The following is an 18,603-nucleotide window of genomic DNA, read 5'->3' as shown; positions in this document are numbered from 1 at the left end:
AGACAAACAGATCAAAGATACAGATTATATGAAGAACTGATTTTCAACAGAGGGACAAAGCAATTTGGTGGAGACAGGACAATCTTTTCAATAAATAGTGTTAGAACAACTGCATTTCTAGGTACAGAAAAATAAGTTTGTTCCACTCTCATGCCATATGCAAAAGTTATCTCAGGGTAGATAACAAACCTAAATTTCACAGCCTAAATCATTGAACTTCTAGGAGAAAACAGAAAAAATAAAACTTGTGACCTTAGGTTAAGCAAAGATTTCTTAGGCAAAGTACCAGAAGCACAATCTATAAAAGGACAAAGTAATAAACTAGACTTCAAGCCGGGCATGGTGGTGCACACCTTTAATTCCAGCATTCTAGAGGCAGAGGTAGGAGGATCGCCATGGGTTCAAGGCCACCCTGAGTCTACATAGTGAATTCCATCCAGGTCCCTGGGCTTCGGCAAGACCCTACCTCAATAAACCAATCAACCAACCAAACAACAACAAAAAAACACACTAGACTTCATGAACCTTAAGAACTCTGGTCATTGAACGAAACAGTTAAAAGAATGAAAAACAAGCTACAGACTGGAAAAATGTTTGCAAAGGACATATCTGATAGAGAACTCATCCATCAGCAGATTTCAAAGCTCCCCTCCTAGACCAACTCTGTGATTAATGGGTCTTTGTTTCGCAGAGAAATTCAGACACCAGGAATCAGTTAGTCTAGAGCAGAGGTCTCTAACCAGCCATGCCTGGAGGGTATGAAAAAAAACACACTGTTGAGCCCCAACCTCAGAGTTTCAGAATCAGAAAGGGCCCAAGAATGTGCAGTTCTAGTTAGTTCCCTGGCTACCACACTTTGAGAATTACTAATTATAACTAAAGTAGAAATACAATAAGATGGGTACAAGAACAAAGGGACAATTACTAAATAATCTATGCTTATTAAGAAATAATTTTTCCCAGCGGGGTGTGGTGGTGCACGCCTTTGATCCCAGCACTCAGGAGGCAGAGGTAGGAGGATAACCATGAGTTCAAGGCCACCTTGAGACTACATAGTGAACCCCAAATCAGCCTAGGCTAGAGTGAGACCCTACCTTGAAAAGCCAATAATAATAATAATTCTTCCCCTTTCCATCAGTTAGCCACATCTGTAATGGTAACACAGAGGTCTTGATCAAGTAACAACAAACACGACATCCCTCAGTTGGCATGATTCTAGCTGGTCTTGCCTCTTTGCTCAATGTCAGTTGGGTTTCCACAAAATTCTTCAAGCCTTCTACAAAGGCCATCCCTGTTCAGAATTCTCCCTGGAAGCTACACACTGCTTTTTCCCAACTACCCCATAACAATGGCAAGCAGGAAGGCATTTGGCCCCACTGAAGTCTTTCAAATTTCCCTCACCCTCTTCATCTAATGCCCCGCCCCACATAGGGGTATCCCCCACATCTCACCGTCCAAGATGGCCCATTGATTGTCAATCTCAGTATGTTTCAGGTAGGAGTCTTCAATGGTTGGATCATAGTCAGGCACAAAGATCTTCTGGAAAAACTGGATGGTGAGGGCACTCTTGCCCACACCTCCATCCCCCACCACCACCAGTTTGTACGTGGGAAGATTGTCACTGGGAACCGCGCTGGTCGCCATGTTTCCGATGGATCAGGCCTGCAGAAGAAAGACATGGGAAATGAGGCGAGGGCTTCATTAGGGGTATTTTCATGGGGCTTCTTTCTGCATTAGGGGGGAAACAGTTGTGGGTTTGATTCTTTTATAAAGCAACAATTACCTACCCCCTCCAAGAAAAGCAGATTTAAATATGAAGAAATACAGAAACAAGAAGTATGTCATCTATGGTGGTCCTACCACCCAATCAGTGTTCAAATGACTTATTTATTACACCATCATTTATTGAACACCAACTACATGCCATGCTGGGTCTTACACATACCCTACCAGATGCACATGTGAAAACTGACAAAGACCTATGCATTCAAAACTATGAAAAAAATTGATGAGACGAACTAAAATAAGACCTAAGTAAATGGAAAGCGCTACTGTGTTCATGGGTTCGATGGCTCAGTGTTAAGATACCAGTTCTAAAAGACATGTCCACGGAGTCCCTCCACCGCTAGCTGCTGCCCCAGAATGACACAGAGAAACATCAGGGCTTTGGGCTGAGCACGGATGACACAAGATTCACCTTTCACATTGACTCTTCTCGACTGTGACATCTCTTATCAATTGGGATGCTATATGCCCAGGAACTCGGAGGCCGTTGAGCTGAGGCAAAAGGGGTCCTGTGAGCGTAGCACATTTGTGTTGGGGAAGACCCCTCCCCACTCTGAGTTAGGGCATCTCACCCACCCTGTGTAAGCTGAGACAAAGGAGGGGAAGGATCAGGTAGAGCTCTGTGATGGTAAGTCTCCTTAAGACGGTGGTTCTTAGTCAGTCAGAGGCAGTTTTCTTCCCTGTCCCCAGGTATCTCGATTTCTGGAGACAGTTCAGTTGTCAAAACTGAGTGGACATCATTGGCACCTAGTGAGCAGGAGCCAGGGATGCTGCAGAGCACGGGGCCGCCCTCCAGGGCAAAGAACAGTCAGAGCTGCTGAGCTGAAGTGATGGGCGGGAGCTGGAAATGTGGGCCAGGGGCTCGGAAGAGGAGTGTGGCCTTCACAGGAACTGGCTGAGCGTGAAGAGACGAGAGCGGACAGGGGAAGTGCTTGCGGGAGATACTGTCACAAAGTGACAGGGGAAGGGAGGCCTGCAGGGGTCATGGAAGGAACACAGTGGGGTGTCATCAGTCTCTAGGAGGAGGCTGGCAGCACCAGAGTCACACACTGGGTGAAGGGAAGGGGGGAGATACCTAAAGAACAATTAAGGATACTGGCAGGGACAAAAGCCACTCACTACGGCCCTGCCAGGCAGAAGCCAGGTCTTGGGCTGGCAGACCAATCCTAAACTGAGGGAGTGCAGAAGAAAAGAACACAGCCCTGTGACATGGCTGGATCAGGGACATCTAGGCCTGCACACAGGGGAGAGGCAGTGTACTCTGGAGGACCAGGGACCAGGGGTCCCTCGTGCCACTGCTAGCTGGGAAGACCACTGATCTCTCTGAGCTACAGTGACCTTTCCTATCAGACCGCAGAGTCCACTGAGGAGATAATTACTGTTGTCTTCAGCAATACAAGAGTCTTCAACTGTACGTTCTGACGAAAGGGGCGTTAGCCAAAATGGGGGTTATGTGGCCGGGCTGATTTGCATGAGGCCACAGGCCATCATCCTTCATAGTCTCTGAAGTCAGATGTTGACATTTAGGACTTCCCCAGTATGGGGGAAGCACATACGTTTTTGCTATTATATTCAGGGGGAGTATAAATCTGTTCAGGCTGGGCTGGTAATATGCTGGCATAAATAAATTAGAAATGGACACACTCACTCACAGCTTTGCCACATATGAGATTTTATTCCAAGGAGAAAAACAAGGAATATACAAAGATGTTAAGAATGGAGGGGAAGGGCTGGAGAGACTGCTCAGTGGTTAAGGCTCTGGCCTGCACAGCCTGACCTGAGTTCAATTCCCCAGTAACCACGTAAGGCCAGATTCACAAGGTGGTGCATGTGTCTGGAGTTTGTTTGCAGTGGACAGAGGCCCTAGTGTGCGCATGCTTTCTCTCCTCCCCTCCCCTCTCTCTCTCTCTCAAATAAATAAATGAATATATAAATATTTTCTTAAAAAGAATGTAGGGGAAGGGTGGAAAGATTTTAAATGTTGGGAGGAAGATAAAGAAAAAAGTTGTGTGTGTGTTATTCAGGAGGATCATGATTTCAAGCCATCCTGTATTACATAGCAAATACCTTTCTCAATAATAATAATGATTTTAAAATTAAAAAAATTTAAAAACCTAGAGAGTTGAAATTATGCATGAAGGAAAAGTACTAGATTTTCTCATGGCAAATGTGTATGGTCCTTCTGGGGAAGCAGCCACACATGAATGCAGATGCCCAGGGTGGAGCCTAGCCCCAGAGCTTTGAGAGGTGGTTGTCTCTGGACCAGAGGACAGCAGGACACTTTGATTTGCGCAGTGTCTCCACCTTCCACAACAGTCGTGTGCAGTTCACCCTCCTTGCCCACGGGATTTGCATCTATAGAGTCAATAAACCATCATTTGAGAGTATTTCTAAAAATTGTATTTGTGGGGATGGAGGATGGCTTAGCGATTAAGGTGCTTGCCTGCAAAGCCTTAAGGACCCAAGTTCGATTCCCCAGGACCCATGGAAGCCAGATGCACAAGGGGGGGCATGTGTCTGGAGGTCGCTTGCAGAGGCTGGAAGCCCTGGTGCACCCATTCTCTCTCTCTCGCCAATAAATAAATAAATAAATAAAACTATTTTTTAAATCATTTAAATTTTTTTAATTAAAAAACTTTTTTGTATCTTCTTCTTTCTTTTTTTTGTTTTGTTTTTCAAGGTAGGCTCTCACTCTACCTCGGACTGACATGGAGTTCACTATGGAGTCTCAGGCTGTTATCGAACTCACAGCCATCCTCCTGCCTCTGCCCCCCAAGTGCTGGGATTAAAGGCATGTGCCACCACGCCCAGCTTCTTTTATCTTTTTTTTTATTTTTATTTTTTTAATTAAGGGCATGGTGGCACATGCCCTTAATCCCAGAACTCTGCAGGCTGAGGTAGGAGGATGGCCATAAGTTTGAGGCCAGCCTAGGCTGCACAGTGAGTTCCTGGTCAGCCTGGCCTAGAATGAGACTCTACCTAGGGCGATGGCTCAGAAGTTAAGAGTGCTTACTGCTTGACACTTAATTAAGCATGAGGGCCTCATGGCTGAAGGCTGGAGACCTGAGAATCACTAGGATTTGCTGACAGACAGAAGCACCAAGTTGAAAGAGAGACTCTCCCATCCAAAGGTAACATGTAGATGAGCAACAAGAGGACACCAACACCCTCCTCTGGTCTCTGCACACAGACCTGGGGTACACTCATCTGCACAAACAGGTACACATACTACACATCACACACACCACACATGCATGTGTAAAAAATTGTACTTTGGGCTGGGTAGATGGCTTAGCAGTTAAGGCCCTTGCCTGAGAAGCCTAAGGACCCAGGTTCGATTCTCCAGGTCCCACATAAGCCAGATGCACATGATGGTGCATGCGTCTGGGGTTCGCGTGCAGTGGCTAGAGGACCTGGCACGCCTGTTCTCACATACTCTAATAAATAAATAATAAAAATATTTTTAAAAATTGTATTTTCACTAATGCATACTTATTTTTTAATCGCTATTACTTAATAGTGGAATAATACTAATAAATAATAAAGCATTTACATATCATTTATATTGCTCTGGGCATTTAAGTAATGTAGACATTATTTCATATATGTGGGAAAGTACTATATACAAATACTATGTCATTTTATATTAGGGACTCCAACGCCTGCAGATTTTGGTACCTGTCAAAAGTGTTGGAACCATTGTCCCTTGGATACCAAGAGATGGCTGTAAAAGACTTGTGTGCTGAGAAAGTCTGACAACATTAAAACGTTCCTCAGAATACAAGGTTCATGCCATCTGAAGATGGTTGTTTCTTTCCTTTTAGCTCCTCTGGAGCAGGGCAAGGCCTGGGTTGGCTGTAGCCCCAGAAGCTGGTTTCTGCATTTCCCCACAAAGACGGAGATAAACTGCCACTTCCATCAGCCCAGCCACCACCCAGAGGGGCCACGGGGGAGTTGCAGAGCAACGGAAATGGGGACAGGAAGGGATAACCGCTTCTCCCCTCTGCCTCTCAGGCCAGCAGAGCCCGGCGTCACTGCCCCTCATGAACCACCGCCGCTCTTGCCCCAGCGAACAATGGTGTGTGCTGGAGCTGAGGTGGGTTTGCTGGTGAGAGAGGCAGTTTTCCACTCCCTGCTGGCAGCCACATGAGTAAGTAGCACTACGTGGATGGAAAAGAATGGGGACGAGGAACAGGACGGTTCCAACACATGATGTATCCATACTAATTATTTCTTTAAAAAAAAAAAAAAAAAAAAAAAAAAAAAAAACCTATCCATTGATTCTCCTCTTGAAAGAAAGCAAGGTAAGGGCTGGAGAGATGGCTTAGTGGTTAAGGCATTTGCCTACAAAGCCAAAGGATCCAGATTTGATTCCCCAGGACCCACATACACCAGATGCATGAGGTGGTGCATGCTTCTGGAGTTTGTTCACAGTGGCTCAAGGCCACTCAAATAAAGTAAAAAATAAATAAAAATAAAATTAAAAAAAAAAAAGAAAGCAAGGTAAGACACACGCTAGCAAAAGTAAGAGGACATGACCCGAACCTCCGAGTCAGAGCTGACAGCGCCTACACAGCAAAATCTCCTGGAAACGTTCTGTAAACAGCCCTCCACTTGCTGGAGTGGTAGGTAAGAAATGGCCAGTTGAGGCTGGCCTCCTTACAGCCTCCTGATCTTAAGGTTGAGGCTCCGCAGGCCACAGAGAGTCACATCGAGTCAACATCTCGTTATACTCGGAGCTTCAGTGGAACAGACCACACGAGATCAGGTTGAAACCGTTTTTGTACCACCCACAGCTGATGAGTCAAATGGAGACTCCTTCTTTGGAGGTTGAACGCCTCTCACCAGCGGCCCTAGTCATCCAGGAACCAGCCTCTCACGCTACCTGTACCCCAAATGACCTCGGTTCTCCTCGTACACCTTGTAGTCACACACCTCTTCCCAAGTCAGCCCAGACCCAGGAATCACCTCCCAGGGAGACAAAACCTCCCCCCTCTCCCGGGAGCCTCAGAGCCCTCGTTCAGAGGCCACCATCAAGCTTAGAACCTTTGGCGTAAGTTTATTGTGCACCCAAGGGCAGGGGCCACATCTTATTTGTCCTTGTCCCTCAGAACCTGGCACGGAGCAGGCCGAATGAACAGGGCTCAACACTGGCCTTTCAAAGCAAGTCAGGTCACCTGTTAGCCACAAAGCTGGCCTCGGCACACAGGGGAAACTCTCCGCTAGGAGCTGAGACCACCTCTAAGAGATCAGTCCAGTCCCTCAGATAACACTCCTCTGGGACAAATGTAACACTGAAAGAAGAGGAGGCTTCCGGGGCAGGAGAATGAGCCCATAGAGCTTTGAGTTCAGAAGGGCAATGTTATTCTGAGGGGCACAGTCCCCACCCAGAAAATTCCTGGAACCAAGTGATGTTTTGGTAAATGGAAAGGGTCGCTGAAATGACAACACTTCTTGCCTTCTTCAAAACAAGCTGGTCTTGTGTGGTGCACAGGAAGAGATTCTTAAAAGCTGTTCACAGGCTATGATGAGAAGGATTTTATGAGGAGAAAATTAGTGGCTTATTGGTTAAGAAATAAACTACTTACATTCACAGTACCCTGCCCCTGTTCAGCCTTCTCAGCTAGAGGGACCTCAGAGATCATTCTAGAATGTTGGCTCTTCACTCCTGTGATTCATGGATGGTGTGATTGAGGTGGGGAGGTGGTATGAAGTAAGCCTGATACGAGAGTTTCCTATTCATTTTCTGTGGTGGATGATGTCCTAGTGACCACATGAGGGACACTGGATATGTTACCTTCCATGGCCTCAATATTTTATTATAAGTAGAGTTAGTAAGAGAACCGGTTTTAGCAGGATTGCTCTAAGCATGAAATCAAAAGTGTATTAAAGCCAGGCATGGTGGCACACATCTTTAATCCCAGCACTTGAGGCAGAGGTAAGAAGATTGCTGAGAGTTCAAGAGCAGCCTGGGATTCCAGACAGGATTACAGGATATCCTGGACTACAGAGAACCTACCTCAAAAAATGTATTAAATATGCCCAAGTCTGAGAATGTGCCCAAATGCTTCTCCCAGAAGAGAACATCCTACTTGCAGTCAGTTTCTCTCTCTCTCTCTCTCTCTCCCTCTCATGGCGCCGTGCTGATGTTCCATGACTCTCTGCCGCCTCCTCCCCCCTCATCAGAAGCTCCACTGCCACCTGAGCTCCGTCACGTACAGATGAAATAGGCCTGTGTGGGAACATCACCCATCATTTCAGGCATTGTTTCCATGGGAAATGACTCTGCGGTTCCAGGCAGCCCCCCTCCACGGAGAAACCAACTTTTGGAACAACAGCCATTTGGCAATGGAAGCAGCTGAGCTGGTTCCTATGGCAACCACTGCTCCCAGAGCCCTGCCCAGCCCATAGGCTGTCCCAGCAACCTAAGCCATTGCTCATACTGGAAACTTCTGCCTAACAGGCAATATTGCTTCTTCAATGATTTTAATGATACGTATAGAAAAACCTCAGGCATCTTTAAATTGAGAAGTAAGCTGGTTTGGTTGTTGTCTGGTTTCTGTTCTTTCTGTGCCCATAGTCAGCACCAGCATCTTTTCATTTATTTATTTATTTGAAGGTTAGACATAAAGAGAGAGAGGGAAGGAGAGAGGGAGGGAGGGAGAGAGAGAATGGGCATGCTCAGGCCTCTAGCCACTGAAACTCCAGATGCATGCGGTATCCTGTGCATCTGGCTTACGTGGGTACTGGGGAATCAAACCTGAGTTCTTAGGCTTTTCAGGCAAGCGCCTTAACCACTGAGCCATCTCTCCAGCCCATGCATGCCGGCATCTTGCAAGAAGTTGTTCCCTAAATGTCCAAATCACCTCCCCAAGCAGATCATAAGCAACACGAGGCCAAGAGCCACAGCCTCTCACGCCTGCATGGCACAGGCCCAGGAGGGGCGCAGCACACAGGGGCATGCTGTCTGTGTACAAGTGATGAGTCAGTCCTGCCCCAACAGTCTCCCACCACTCTGCCCTCCTTTGTGCCAAGAGGTAGGGCCATAATGCCCAGTCTTCAAAAGGGGTCAGTTCATACCCCTAGCAAGTAGAGTACTTGCGTGGGCTGGGGAACCCCACATAACCTTGCTACTCAGCAAATTCAAAGTATGGTGGGTGGTTCTAAACCTTCTGGCAACGAGATCATGCCCACTGCCTGGTTGGGGCAGCCTAGTGGGTAACAGCTTCGACTCTACAGCCAGGTAGGTTGTGCTCCAATCATGCTGCTTTTTTTTTTTTCAACTTGTTTTTGGGACATATCTTAGTCTGTAGACCACACTGTCCTGAACTTACTATACAGGCCAGGCCGGCCTTGAGCTCATGTTGACTTATCTGCCTCAGCCTCCTGAGTACTGGGATTACACGTGTTGGCCACTACACGGGCTGTTTGCACCGCTCATATGGACTTCCTGTGTGACTTGGGACAAGCTTCTTAACTTCTTGGAGCTGGATTTCCCCAACTAAAAACCAAAATAATAATAATAATAATAATAATAATAAAAATTAAAAAAACAACAACAGGAGAATAAGGCTGTAGCGTAGTGAAAATAACATGGAGCGTTCCTGAGCAAAGGCATGTGTGCACTGACCAGGAAATTCACCGTGTCCTGCTCTCCCTTCCACACCACATGGCCAGGTGGAGCTAAGGGAAGACCCAAGTGGTCACAGATACAAATGCCTTAAGATGGTAGTGAGCTCGGCATCCCTGCCCCCCAAAACAGCAGTTTTCCCCTTTCTTCCCAGGTTCCCAGGCTTCTATAGAGCTTGTTTCCTAAAGTCATGGCCCCAGACCACTTTCCACTGCTCCAAGTGAGCAGCGCATGTGAAAGAAGTGGCGCTCACGGCTGCTCCCCAACCCCACCAAGCACCACCACAAAGCCGTGCCTGACAGCGCTGGCCACAGCCCATGATGCCCACAGCAGGTGCCAGCAGTCACAACCACCACCCTTTAGCGGACCTCTACTGTAGACTGGACAGATGCCAACGGTTATTCTTGGAAGTGTCACACCACGTTGCCTCCTGGACTTTTGTCAATTGACTGGCAGTTCTCTGGCAGCCTCACACAAGTTTACCTGTCATCATGATTCACAGCCCCAGTGGAGCGTTCTCCGGCTGGCTGCCTGTCCTGACTGTAAGGCCAGAGTATTAGGAGGTCCCGGCAGTGGGTCAGAGCCCTCCCCACAAAGATGCCTCCAATTTCCACAAACGCTTGGTCGTCACTGTCCTTTTGCCTCTCTATTCTATTTTCAGGATTCCCTGCAAGCCCATCAGTTAAGCTGCACGGTTTTCTAGGTAAGACTGGGAGAAGAGAACACATTCATTATGAACAGATCTCCTTTGAGAGTGAATTCACATGACACTGGATCGGTCCTAGGAAGCTAATCTAATCTCTGTGATGTCTGGGTGTGCCCAGTGCTGGGGGGGCGGTGAGGGTTGAGGGGGTGAGGACACACTGTGGGGAGTGGCCCAACCCATGTGGAGGAAATGGCTCTGCATTCCATCAGCTGCCCTTCCCTTCTGCACAATTCCCAGAAATGGGCAGTGTCCCCAGAGCTGTTGACTTCCAGGTTATGCAGAAGTGGTAAGGGGTCTAGGGCATTTGGCATCCCTCCCCAAGACTCCACCCCACCCTTTGCTTCACATCTGTGCCAATTCACACCAACACTGTCACTGGACCACTCACCTCCTTTAGGAAGCCCCCACTATAGTACTCCCCTCCTTTCTGAGAGTTAACTACCCACCTGGCTGTGAATGTAACCTAAACCCTTAAACACCAAGTCCAGATGGCAAGCGCGTGGTGCGGGGGCTGCTCCTCCCATTCCCAGAGTGGGGCAGATGCCGCGGGCTGATCGTGGGCCTCTTCCTTGCTTATTCTAGAATCCTTTTCAACACAGCGCTTTTGATAGCCAGAAATATGGTGACTGGCACAGGCAGTAAACATATTTTTCATCCCAGATCTAGCTCACTGCCCTTCTTGTTCCCTCCCAAGCACCCCACTCTGTGGCTGTTCTTGTCCTTGAGAAAGTTCAGTAGCCTCCTTGGTCATCTTTGGAAGAGTCTACAACCTGTCTTCTGTAACCCATGAGCCCCTGCTTTTCTGCCAACATCTTTTCCCAGTATCTTCTCTGCTTATGGGCAGCTGGGCAGAAAGGCTCAGTCAAGAGCTAGAGCCCCAGGCAAAGGGAAACAAGACAGGAGAGGGTCACAGTGCATTTATTCACCCTTCACATGGAGATTCTTATGTCACAACTGCTAACACCTGGGTCTTTCCCCCAAGTGTGGGATGCCTATGGACAAAGCCTGGGCCAGCCGTCTACCACCAGGCACTCTGCATCCCTGAATAGTGGCCAGTATCTCATTTCACTGTCAATGATTCGATTAACACCATTTTTTCAGCTGAGGAAAAAAAAAAGAAGCAGCAGCGTGAGACTCAGGCTGTGGAGCTAGCTCAGTGGATGACGCACTTATGGCGAGCAGAAGTTAGCCTCCTTCGGTCTGATGTAAAGGCTGGATGTTGCAGCAGGCACCTGTCACCCTAGCATGACTGTGACAAAATGGGGCACAAGCAGGAGAATCTGCCAGAAGCTCACGGGCCAGCTAGCGTGGCGAGCTGAGCAGTACACAGTGAGACACCCTGTGTCAAACGAGGTAAAAGGTAAAGACCAACACCTGAACATTGTCCTCTGACTTGGAAGGAAGGAAAGAAGAAAGGGAGAGAGGGAGGGATGGACAGAAGGAAGAAGGAAAGAACTGAGACACAGAAAAGTAAAGTAACTTTTCGAAGATTACACAGCTAGAAAGGGGTAGTGCCAGGTTCTGAACCCACACAGTTCCATTGACTGCCGCAGCCCACCATGCTGGGCATCCTCCCATGGCTGGCAGTGTGTGGCTGGTGGTGCTGGTGAGTGTGTGTGTGTGTGTGTGTGAAGTCAGGCCAGGGCAGGGGCAGCAGGTCCAGGAATGTCGGGACAGAGCAGGAGCCGGTCAAGGAGGTGGTGGCAAAGTTGGGAGGTCACCAAGGCCAGATCACTGGCACCCATGGAAGAGTGGGGTAGGTGAGGACAGGAGACTTGACACCCCAGATCCTGACTCAGGCAAAGACTACTGACCAGGACACAGGTCTGGTCCCAGCAGATGGACCCCACCGGTGGACTAGAGAAGCAGGGGAAGCAGGCAGCTCTGAGACCTCACGTCCACCCCACCTCAGCTCGTCTGCTTATAACCCTACACAGACACGGCTCCCTACCCAGCAGAGGGCTGTCCTTCCCCTGGAATTCCTGACCAAGGAACTAGAGCTATAGAATCAGACGCCTGTGACCTCGGGCAAGTCTTTGGACTCAGAACAGCGGGACAGCAGCAGCACTTGGCCCCATGGTGCTAGGAAAGGTGACATGTGTTCGTTTGGCCTAGTTTCTAGCAGACAGTAATTCCCTCACAGGCATCCGGCTGTCAGGATCGTCAACATTCTTCTTCAAATTCCATCCCAAGCCCTCCTCCCGCAGGAAGGCCCTTCCTGAGCTCAGGGAATTCCCTGCAAACCGACGGTTCCACTAAGGACAGCTCCACACAGCGCAGCCCCTCCCTGGGGTCCCTCTTACCAGTCTGCACAGGCTTCCGGCTCCTGAATCTACTCTGGAGGGTGGCACCTGTCCCAGCGTGTCTTGGTCCCTACAGCAACATCCCAGGAAGCTCCCAAGTGCTTGCGGACTGGTTGATGGGTGAGAGGTAAGCGCCTCCCAGACCAGAACCATGCCTGCTTCAAAATGTCCCCAGGGATGCAGGCGATGCGCGCTTGCTTACTTGCAGAGCGCATTGCTAGTGAGGGAGGCATTCAAGAGTGCCTCTACCCATAGGGGGACAAGTGCTAAGATTCATGACATTAGTTTTCCAAAAAAAAATTTTACTTGAGAGAGAGAGAAAGAGGCAGTTAGATAGATAGATAGATAGGGAGAGAGAGAGAGAGAGAGAGAGAGAGACTGGGCATGCCAGGGTCTTCAGCCACTGCAAACGAATGCCAGATGCATGAGCCACCTTGTGCATCTTGCTTTAGGTGGGCCCTGGGGAATCAAACCCAGGTCCTTAGGCTGTGAAAGCAAGCGCCTTAACCACTGAGCCATTCCTCCAACCTGACTTGGCTTTTCTTTTTAAGACAGGCTCTCATGTAGCCCCCAAGTTAGCCCTGTACATCTGAAGTTAACCTTGAACTTTGAATGACCCTGTCTCCACCTTCCAAATACTGGGGTTTTAGGTGAGCACTACCATGCCTGGTTTATGCAGTGCTGGAACCCGAACCCAGGGCTTTGTGCATCCTAGCCAAACACTTTACCAACTGATCTCCTAGACTGGTGACTTGTTATTAAATTTATTTTTACTGACAACTTCCATAATCATAAACAATAACCCATGGTAATTCCCTCCCTCCCACTCTCCCCTTTGCAACTCACTCTCCATCATACCCCTTCCCCCTCTCAATCAGTCTCTTTTATTTTGATGTCATCATCTTTTCCTGCTATTATGATGGTCTTGTGTAGGTAGTGTCAGGCACTGTGAGGTCATGGATATCCAGGACATTATGTCTAGAGTGGGAACCTTTTTAAAAATACTTTTTACATCTTATTTCAAAAGTATTTTAAATGTTTTTAACATTTTATTTACTTATTTATTTGAGAAAGAGAAACAGGCAGATAGAGAGAAAGAGAATGGATGCACCAAGGCCTCCATCTGCTGCAAATGAACTCCAGACACATGTGCCACCTTGTACATCAGGCTTACATGTGTCGTAGGAACTCAAACCTGGGTCCTGTGGCTTTGCAGGCAAGTGCCTTAACTGCTAATCCATCATATCTCCAACCCATATCTGATATGTTTATTTGAGAGAGAGAAAGACAGATATACATATATAGAGAGAGAATGGGTGTGCCAGGGAGTCCAGCCACTGCAAACTAACTCCCTACACATGCGCCACCTTGTGCATCTGGCTTAGTGAGTACTGGAGAATCGAACCTGGGTCCTTAGGCTTCGCAGGCAAGCCCCTTAACCACTAAGCCATCACTCCACCCCCTAGATTGGAGACTTTTAATGAAGTGCTATGTGTAGAAAGCAGAGGGGTGGGAGGCTGGCCCCCAAGCCAGAATTAAGTTTAGGGTGAGTCTTGCCCTTGGGAATGAATGGATCAGTCTGCCCAGTGTCCTTCAGTTTCCACACTCCAGCTGCCTGGTTAGGAAGGCACTGGAAACAAAAGCAGAAAAACACAGAGTTTGATGGAGAGAGATGTGAAGAGTAGCCTCCTGCCTCTCCAGCTAAAAGGACTTGAACCCCTGCATCTGGAAGGGTCCCCGAGAAGCCTGCAGCCCTCACGGATGCTTAGAGCCAGGCAGCTTGGTCCTCGGTGTCCTGTACAGAGGAAAATCCCACTGGCCGGCTCATTGCCATGCCCCACTCGTTTGCAGGAAGTTTCTCTCTTATTTGCCCATCCATCTGGTTACTCTTTAAAAATGGAGATTGGATTGCCTCACCCCACCTCAGGGAAGAGCATATGCCTCATTTCTCTCTCTGTTTTGGTCAAGCATTAAAAAAAAAAAAGTTCACATATTTCACTAACAGCATTTTATGTTTTGAATATAATTGATGGAAACAAATCAAAGTCCTTTCTTGTGTGCCCTTTGCCATTCACCCCACACCCCGCATCTGCCCTACTCCTGGAGGGGGGCTATGTGCCTTCCCCTCCCCGCAGAGAATGCTATTCTGGAAATTTCCTTCAGGTGGAGGATCCCGGCTTTCCTCGGGGTCAGTTCCATGGCCTTTCATCTCTTGCCTCTTTGCAGCCAGAGCCAGGCCAGGCCAGAGCAGTTAGGAGTCCTCAGGCCCAGGCAGCCACGGAACCAAAAGGCCACAAAGGCAGCCAGTGACCTGGGTGATTTATTTCACTCATACAACGTTTAAAATTAGTTTAAAATTTAAAACGTTTAAAATTAGTGGGTAGGGTTTAAAAATCAGGAGTTTTCAGATTTCTGGCTACTTTTTAAAAATGGGTCCTGGGGAATCAAACCTGGGTCCTTTGGCTTTGCAGGCAAGTGCCTTAACTGCTGAGCCATCCCTCCAGCCCAAGACCCACTTTAGTAAAGCAAGAAGTTGAGTTTTAGTCCCAAGCCCTGGCAGATTGCAAAACTAAAATTCTGTCCCACTTACCACTCAGCTATTCTACCAAGCCTGGTGGGTCTCTAGGCTCCTAAAGCTGAAGGACTAAAGGGCTGCCTGCATCTGAGGGTCCACATATACCTTCACGGAATACTGGGCTTCTACGATCCTGCCCCTGCCTCACAACGTGTCCCCAGGGCCTCACCAAAGACAGGAGACATGAGAGGACCTCAATCTGAGGCTGAGAAACAAGGTCCAGCACACACGGGCAGGACTGCCCCTTTCCACTCACAGCTTCTGTGAGAAGCAGCCGAGGGAGAGGGAGGAAGTGGCTTTATTTCTAAAGCCTTGTTGTTCTCAGTCCCTGGGGGTCAATTAATAATTTCCTAGTGCTGGAGCAGTCTCACCTGTAGCTAACGGGCAGCATTTCATCAGCCTTCCATAGGAATCTGCCTGTGCCTGGGAAGGTCACGCTCCCGGTCAAATCCACAAGGAGGGCCTGCCTCTGACCCTGGGGATCCCCAGCCTGAGAGCCTGTCTGCACCACGGCCGGGCAGCCTGCAGTCCTTCCACACCCCACTGGGGCCCAGCTGAGCCCTCTGCTCACTGGGCATCTCTTCTCCTTTTAACATTATATAAGCGAAACAAATCACCCAGGTCACTGGCTGCCTTTGTGGCTTTTTGGTTCCGTGGCTGCCTGAGCCTGTGGACTCTTCTCACTGCTCTGGCCTGGCTCTGGCTGCAAAGAGGCAAGAGATGAAAGGCCATGGAACTGACCCCGAGGAAAGTGGGGCTCCGCTGCCTGAAGGAAATTTCCAGAACAGTATTCCCTGCGAGGAGGGGAGGGCACATAGCTGCCCCCCCCCAGTAGGTCAGATGTGGGGAGGAGGGCGGAGGGCAAAGGGTGGAGGGCACAGGGCACATGACAAAGGACATTGCTTTGATTTGTTTCCATCAATTATATTCAAAACATAAAATGCTGTTAGTGAAATATGTGAACTTTTTTTTTTTTTAATGCTTGACCAAAACAGAGAGAGAAATGAGGCATATGCTCTTCCCTGAGGTGGGGTGAGGCAATCCAATCTCCATTTTTAAAGAGTAACCAGATGGATGGGCAAATAAGAGAGAAACTTCCTGCAAACGAGTGGGGCATGGCAATGAGCCGGCCAGTGGGATTTTCCTCTGTACAGGACACCGAGGACCAAGCTGCCTGGCTCTAAGCATCCGCGAGGGCTGCAGGCTTCTCGGGGACCCTTCCAGATGCAGGGGTTCAAGTCCTTTTAGCTGGAGAGGCAGGAGGCCACTCTTCACATCTCTCTCCATCAAACTCTGTGTTTTTCTGCTTTTGTTTCCAGTGCCTTCCTAACCAGGCAGCTGGAGTGTGGAAACTGAAGGACACTGGGCAGACTGATCCATTCATTCCCAAGGGCAAGGCTCACCCTAAAGTTAATTCTGGCTTGGGGGCCAGCCTCCCACCCCTCTGCTTTCTACACATAGCACTTCATTAAAAGTCTCCAATCTAGGGGGTGGAGTGATGGCTTAGTGGTTAAGGGGCTTGCCTGCGAAGCCTAAGGACCCAGGTTCGATTCTCCAGTACTCACTAAGCCAGATGCACAAGGTGGTGCATGCATCTGGAGTTTGTTTGCAGTGGCTGGAAGCCCTGGCACACCATTGTCTCTCTATATATGTATCTCTCTCTCTTTCTCTCTCAAATAAAAATATAAGATATGGGGCTGAAGAGATGGCTTAGTGGTTAAGCACTTGCCTGTGAAGCCTAAGGACCCCGGTTCAAGGCTCGATTCCCCAGGACCCACGTTAGCCAGATGCACAAGGGGGCGCACGCGTCTGGAGTTCCTTTGCAGTAGCTGGAGGCCCTGGCGCGCCCATTCTCTCTCTCTATCTGCTTCTTTCTCTGTCTGTCACTTTCAAATAAATAAATAAAATAATTTAAAATATATATATAAGGTATGGCCTGGAGAGATGGCTTAGTAGTTAAGGCACGTGGCTGCAAAGCCAAAGGACCCAGGTTTGAGTCCCCAGGACCCATGGAAGCCAGATGCACAAGGTGGCACATGTGTCTGGAGTTCATTTTCAGCAGTTGAAGGCCCTGGTGCACCCATTCTCTCTCTTATTCTCTCTCGAATAAATAAATACAATGTTTAAAAATTTAATATTTATAAAATAAGATATAAAAACCTTTTTTTTTTTGAGGTAGGGTCTCACTCTAGTCCAGGCTGATCTGGAATTCACTCTGTATGCTCAGTGTGGCCTCAAACTCACGGTTATCCTCCTACCTCTGCCTCCCGAGTGCTGGGATTTAAAGTGTGCACCACCACGCCCGGCCTTACAAAAAGTATGTTTTAATAGTTACAAGTCTAGACAAAATGGCCTGGTTGTCCATGACCACACAGTGGCTGATACTACCTACACAAGACCATCATAATAGGAGGATAAGATGATGACATCAAAATGAAAGAGACTGATTGAGTGGGAGGGGGTATGATGGAAAGTGAGGTTGCAAAGGGGAAAGTGGGAGGAGGGAGGGAATTACGATGGGTTATTGTCTATAATTATGGAAGTTGTCAATAAAAAAATAAATTTAATCCCAGGCATGGTGGCTCATGCCTTTAATCCCAGCACTTGGGAGGCAGAGGTAGGAGGATCACTGTGAGTTCGAAGCCACCCTGAGACTACAGAGTGAATTCCAGATCAGCCTGGACTAGAGTGAGACCCTACCTCAGAAAACCAAAATAAATAAACAAATAAATTCAATTAACAAAAAGTCACCAGTCTAGGAGATCAGTTGGTAAAGTGTTTGGCTAGGATGCACAAAGCCCTGGGTTCAAGTTCCAGCACTGCATAAACCAGGCATGGTAGTGCTCACCTAAAACCCCAGTATTTGGAAGGTGGAGACAGGATCATTAAAAGTTCAAGGTTAGTTTCAGATACACAGGAAGTTTGAGGCTAACTTGGGGGCTACCTGAGATCCTGTCTCAAAAAAAAAACAAACCAAATAAGTCAAGCTGCAGAAATGGTTCAGCAGTTAAGGCGCTTGCCTTTGAGCCTAAGGACCCGGGTGATTCCCCAGGACCTACCTAAAGCAAGATGCACAAGGTGGCGCAAGCATCTGGAGTTCATTTGCCGTGGCTAGAGGCCCTGGTGTATCCAGTCTCTCTCTCTCTCTCTGTCTCTTTCTCTCTCTCTCTCTCTCCCCCCTCCCTCCCTCTCTAAAATAAATAAATAAAATGCTTTTTAAAACAAGAACTAAGTCATGAATCTCAGCACTTGAACCTCTGCTAGCTGTACAACCTTGGGCAAACTTAAAACTCACTGAAAACCATTGTTGGTGGGTTATAGCCACAACCAGCCAGAAGTAGAACCATGAGGCCAAGTCCCGTGGTCGGGGTGATCATCATAATGCCTGGTTATTGAGCCCTGACCACATCTAAGCTCCATAATATACTTCCCTGACCAGCAGAGGACCCCAGATTAGGTGAGATTACTGTCATGTTCTCCCAAAGCACTCCATGTCTGCCTTGACCACAGTTTGACGCTGACACTTAATGCTTGTTAACATTTACGATATGATTGCCTTCCCCACCAGACGGCTAGTGCACGCGCCTGCACGAAGCCTGATCAA

The 18,603-nt window shown here is 48.2% G+C and overlaps 1 protein-coding gene across 3 annotated transcripts in view; it reads right to left on the bottom strand.

Annotated features, from left to right (window-relative positions):
* Positions 1-18,603, bottom strand: part of Mras (muscle RAS oncogene homolog) — a 67,673-nt gene that overhangs the window by 32,647 nt on the left and 16,423 nt on the right. For all 3 annotated transcript variants that reach the window (XM_045136523.1, XM_045136524.1, XM_045136522.1), the window contains exon 2: positions 1,452-1,662. In XM_045136523.1, coding sequence (XP_044992458.1) covers positions 1,452-1,644 — 193 coding nt within the window. In that variant the 5' untranslated portion in view covers positions 1,645-1,662. The remainder of the gene's footprint in view (positions 1-1,451; positions 1,663-18,603) is intronic.

The sequence above is a fragment of the Jaculus jaculus genome, chromosome 17 (assembly GCF_020740685.1).
Source record: "Jaculus jaculus isolate mJacJac1 chromosome 17, mJacJac1.mat.Y.cur, whole genome shotgun sequence".
Lineage (NCBI taxonomy): Eukaryota > Metazoa > Chordata > Mammalia > Rodentia > Dipodidae > Jaculus > Jaculus jaculus.
This window is presented reverse-complemented; position numbering and strand designations above follow the sequence as displayed.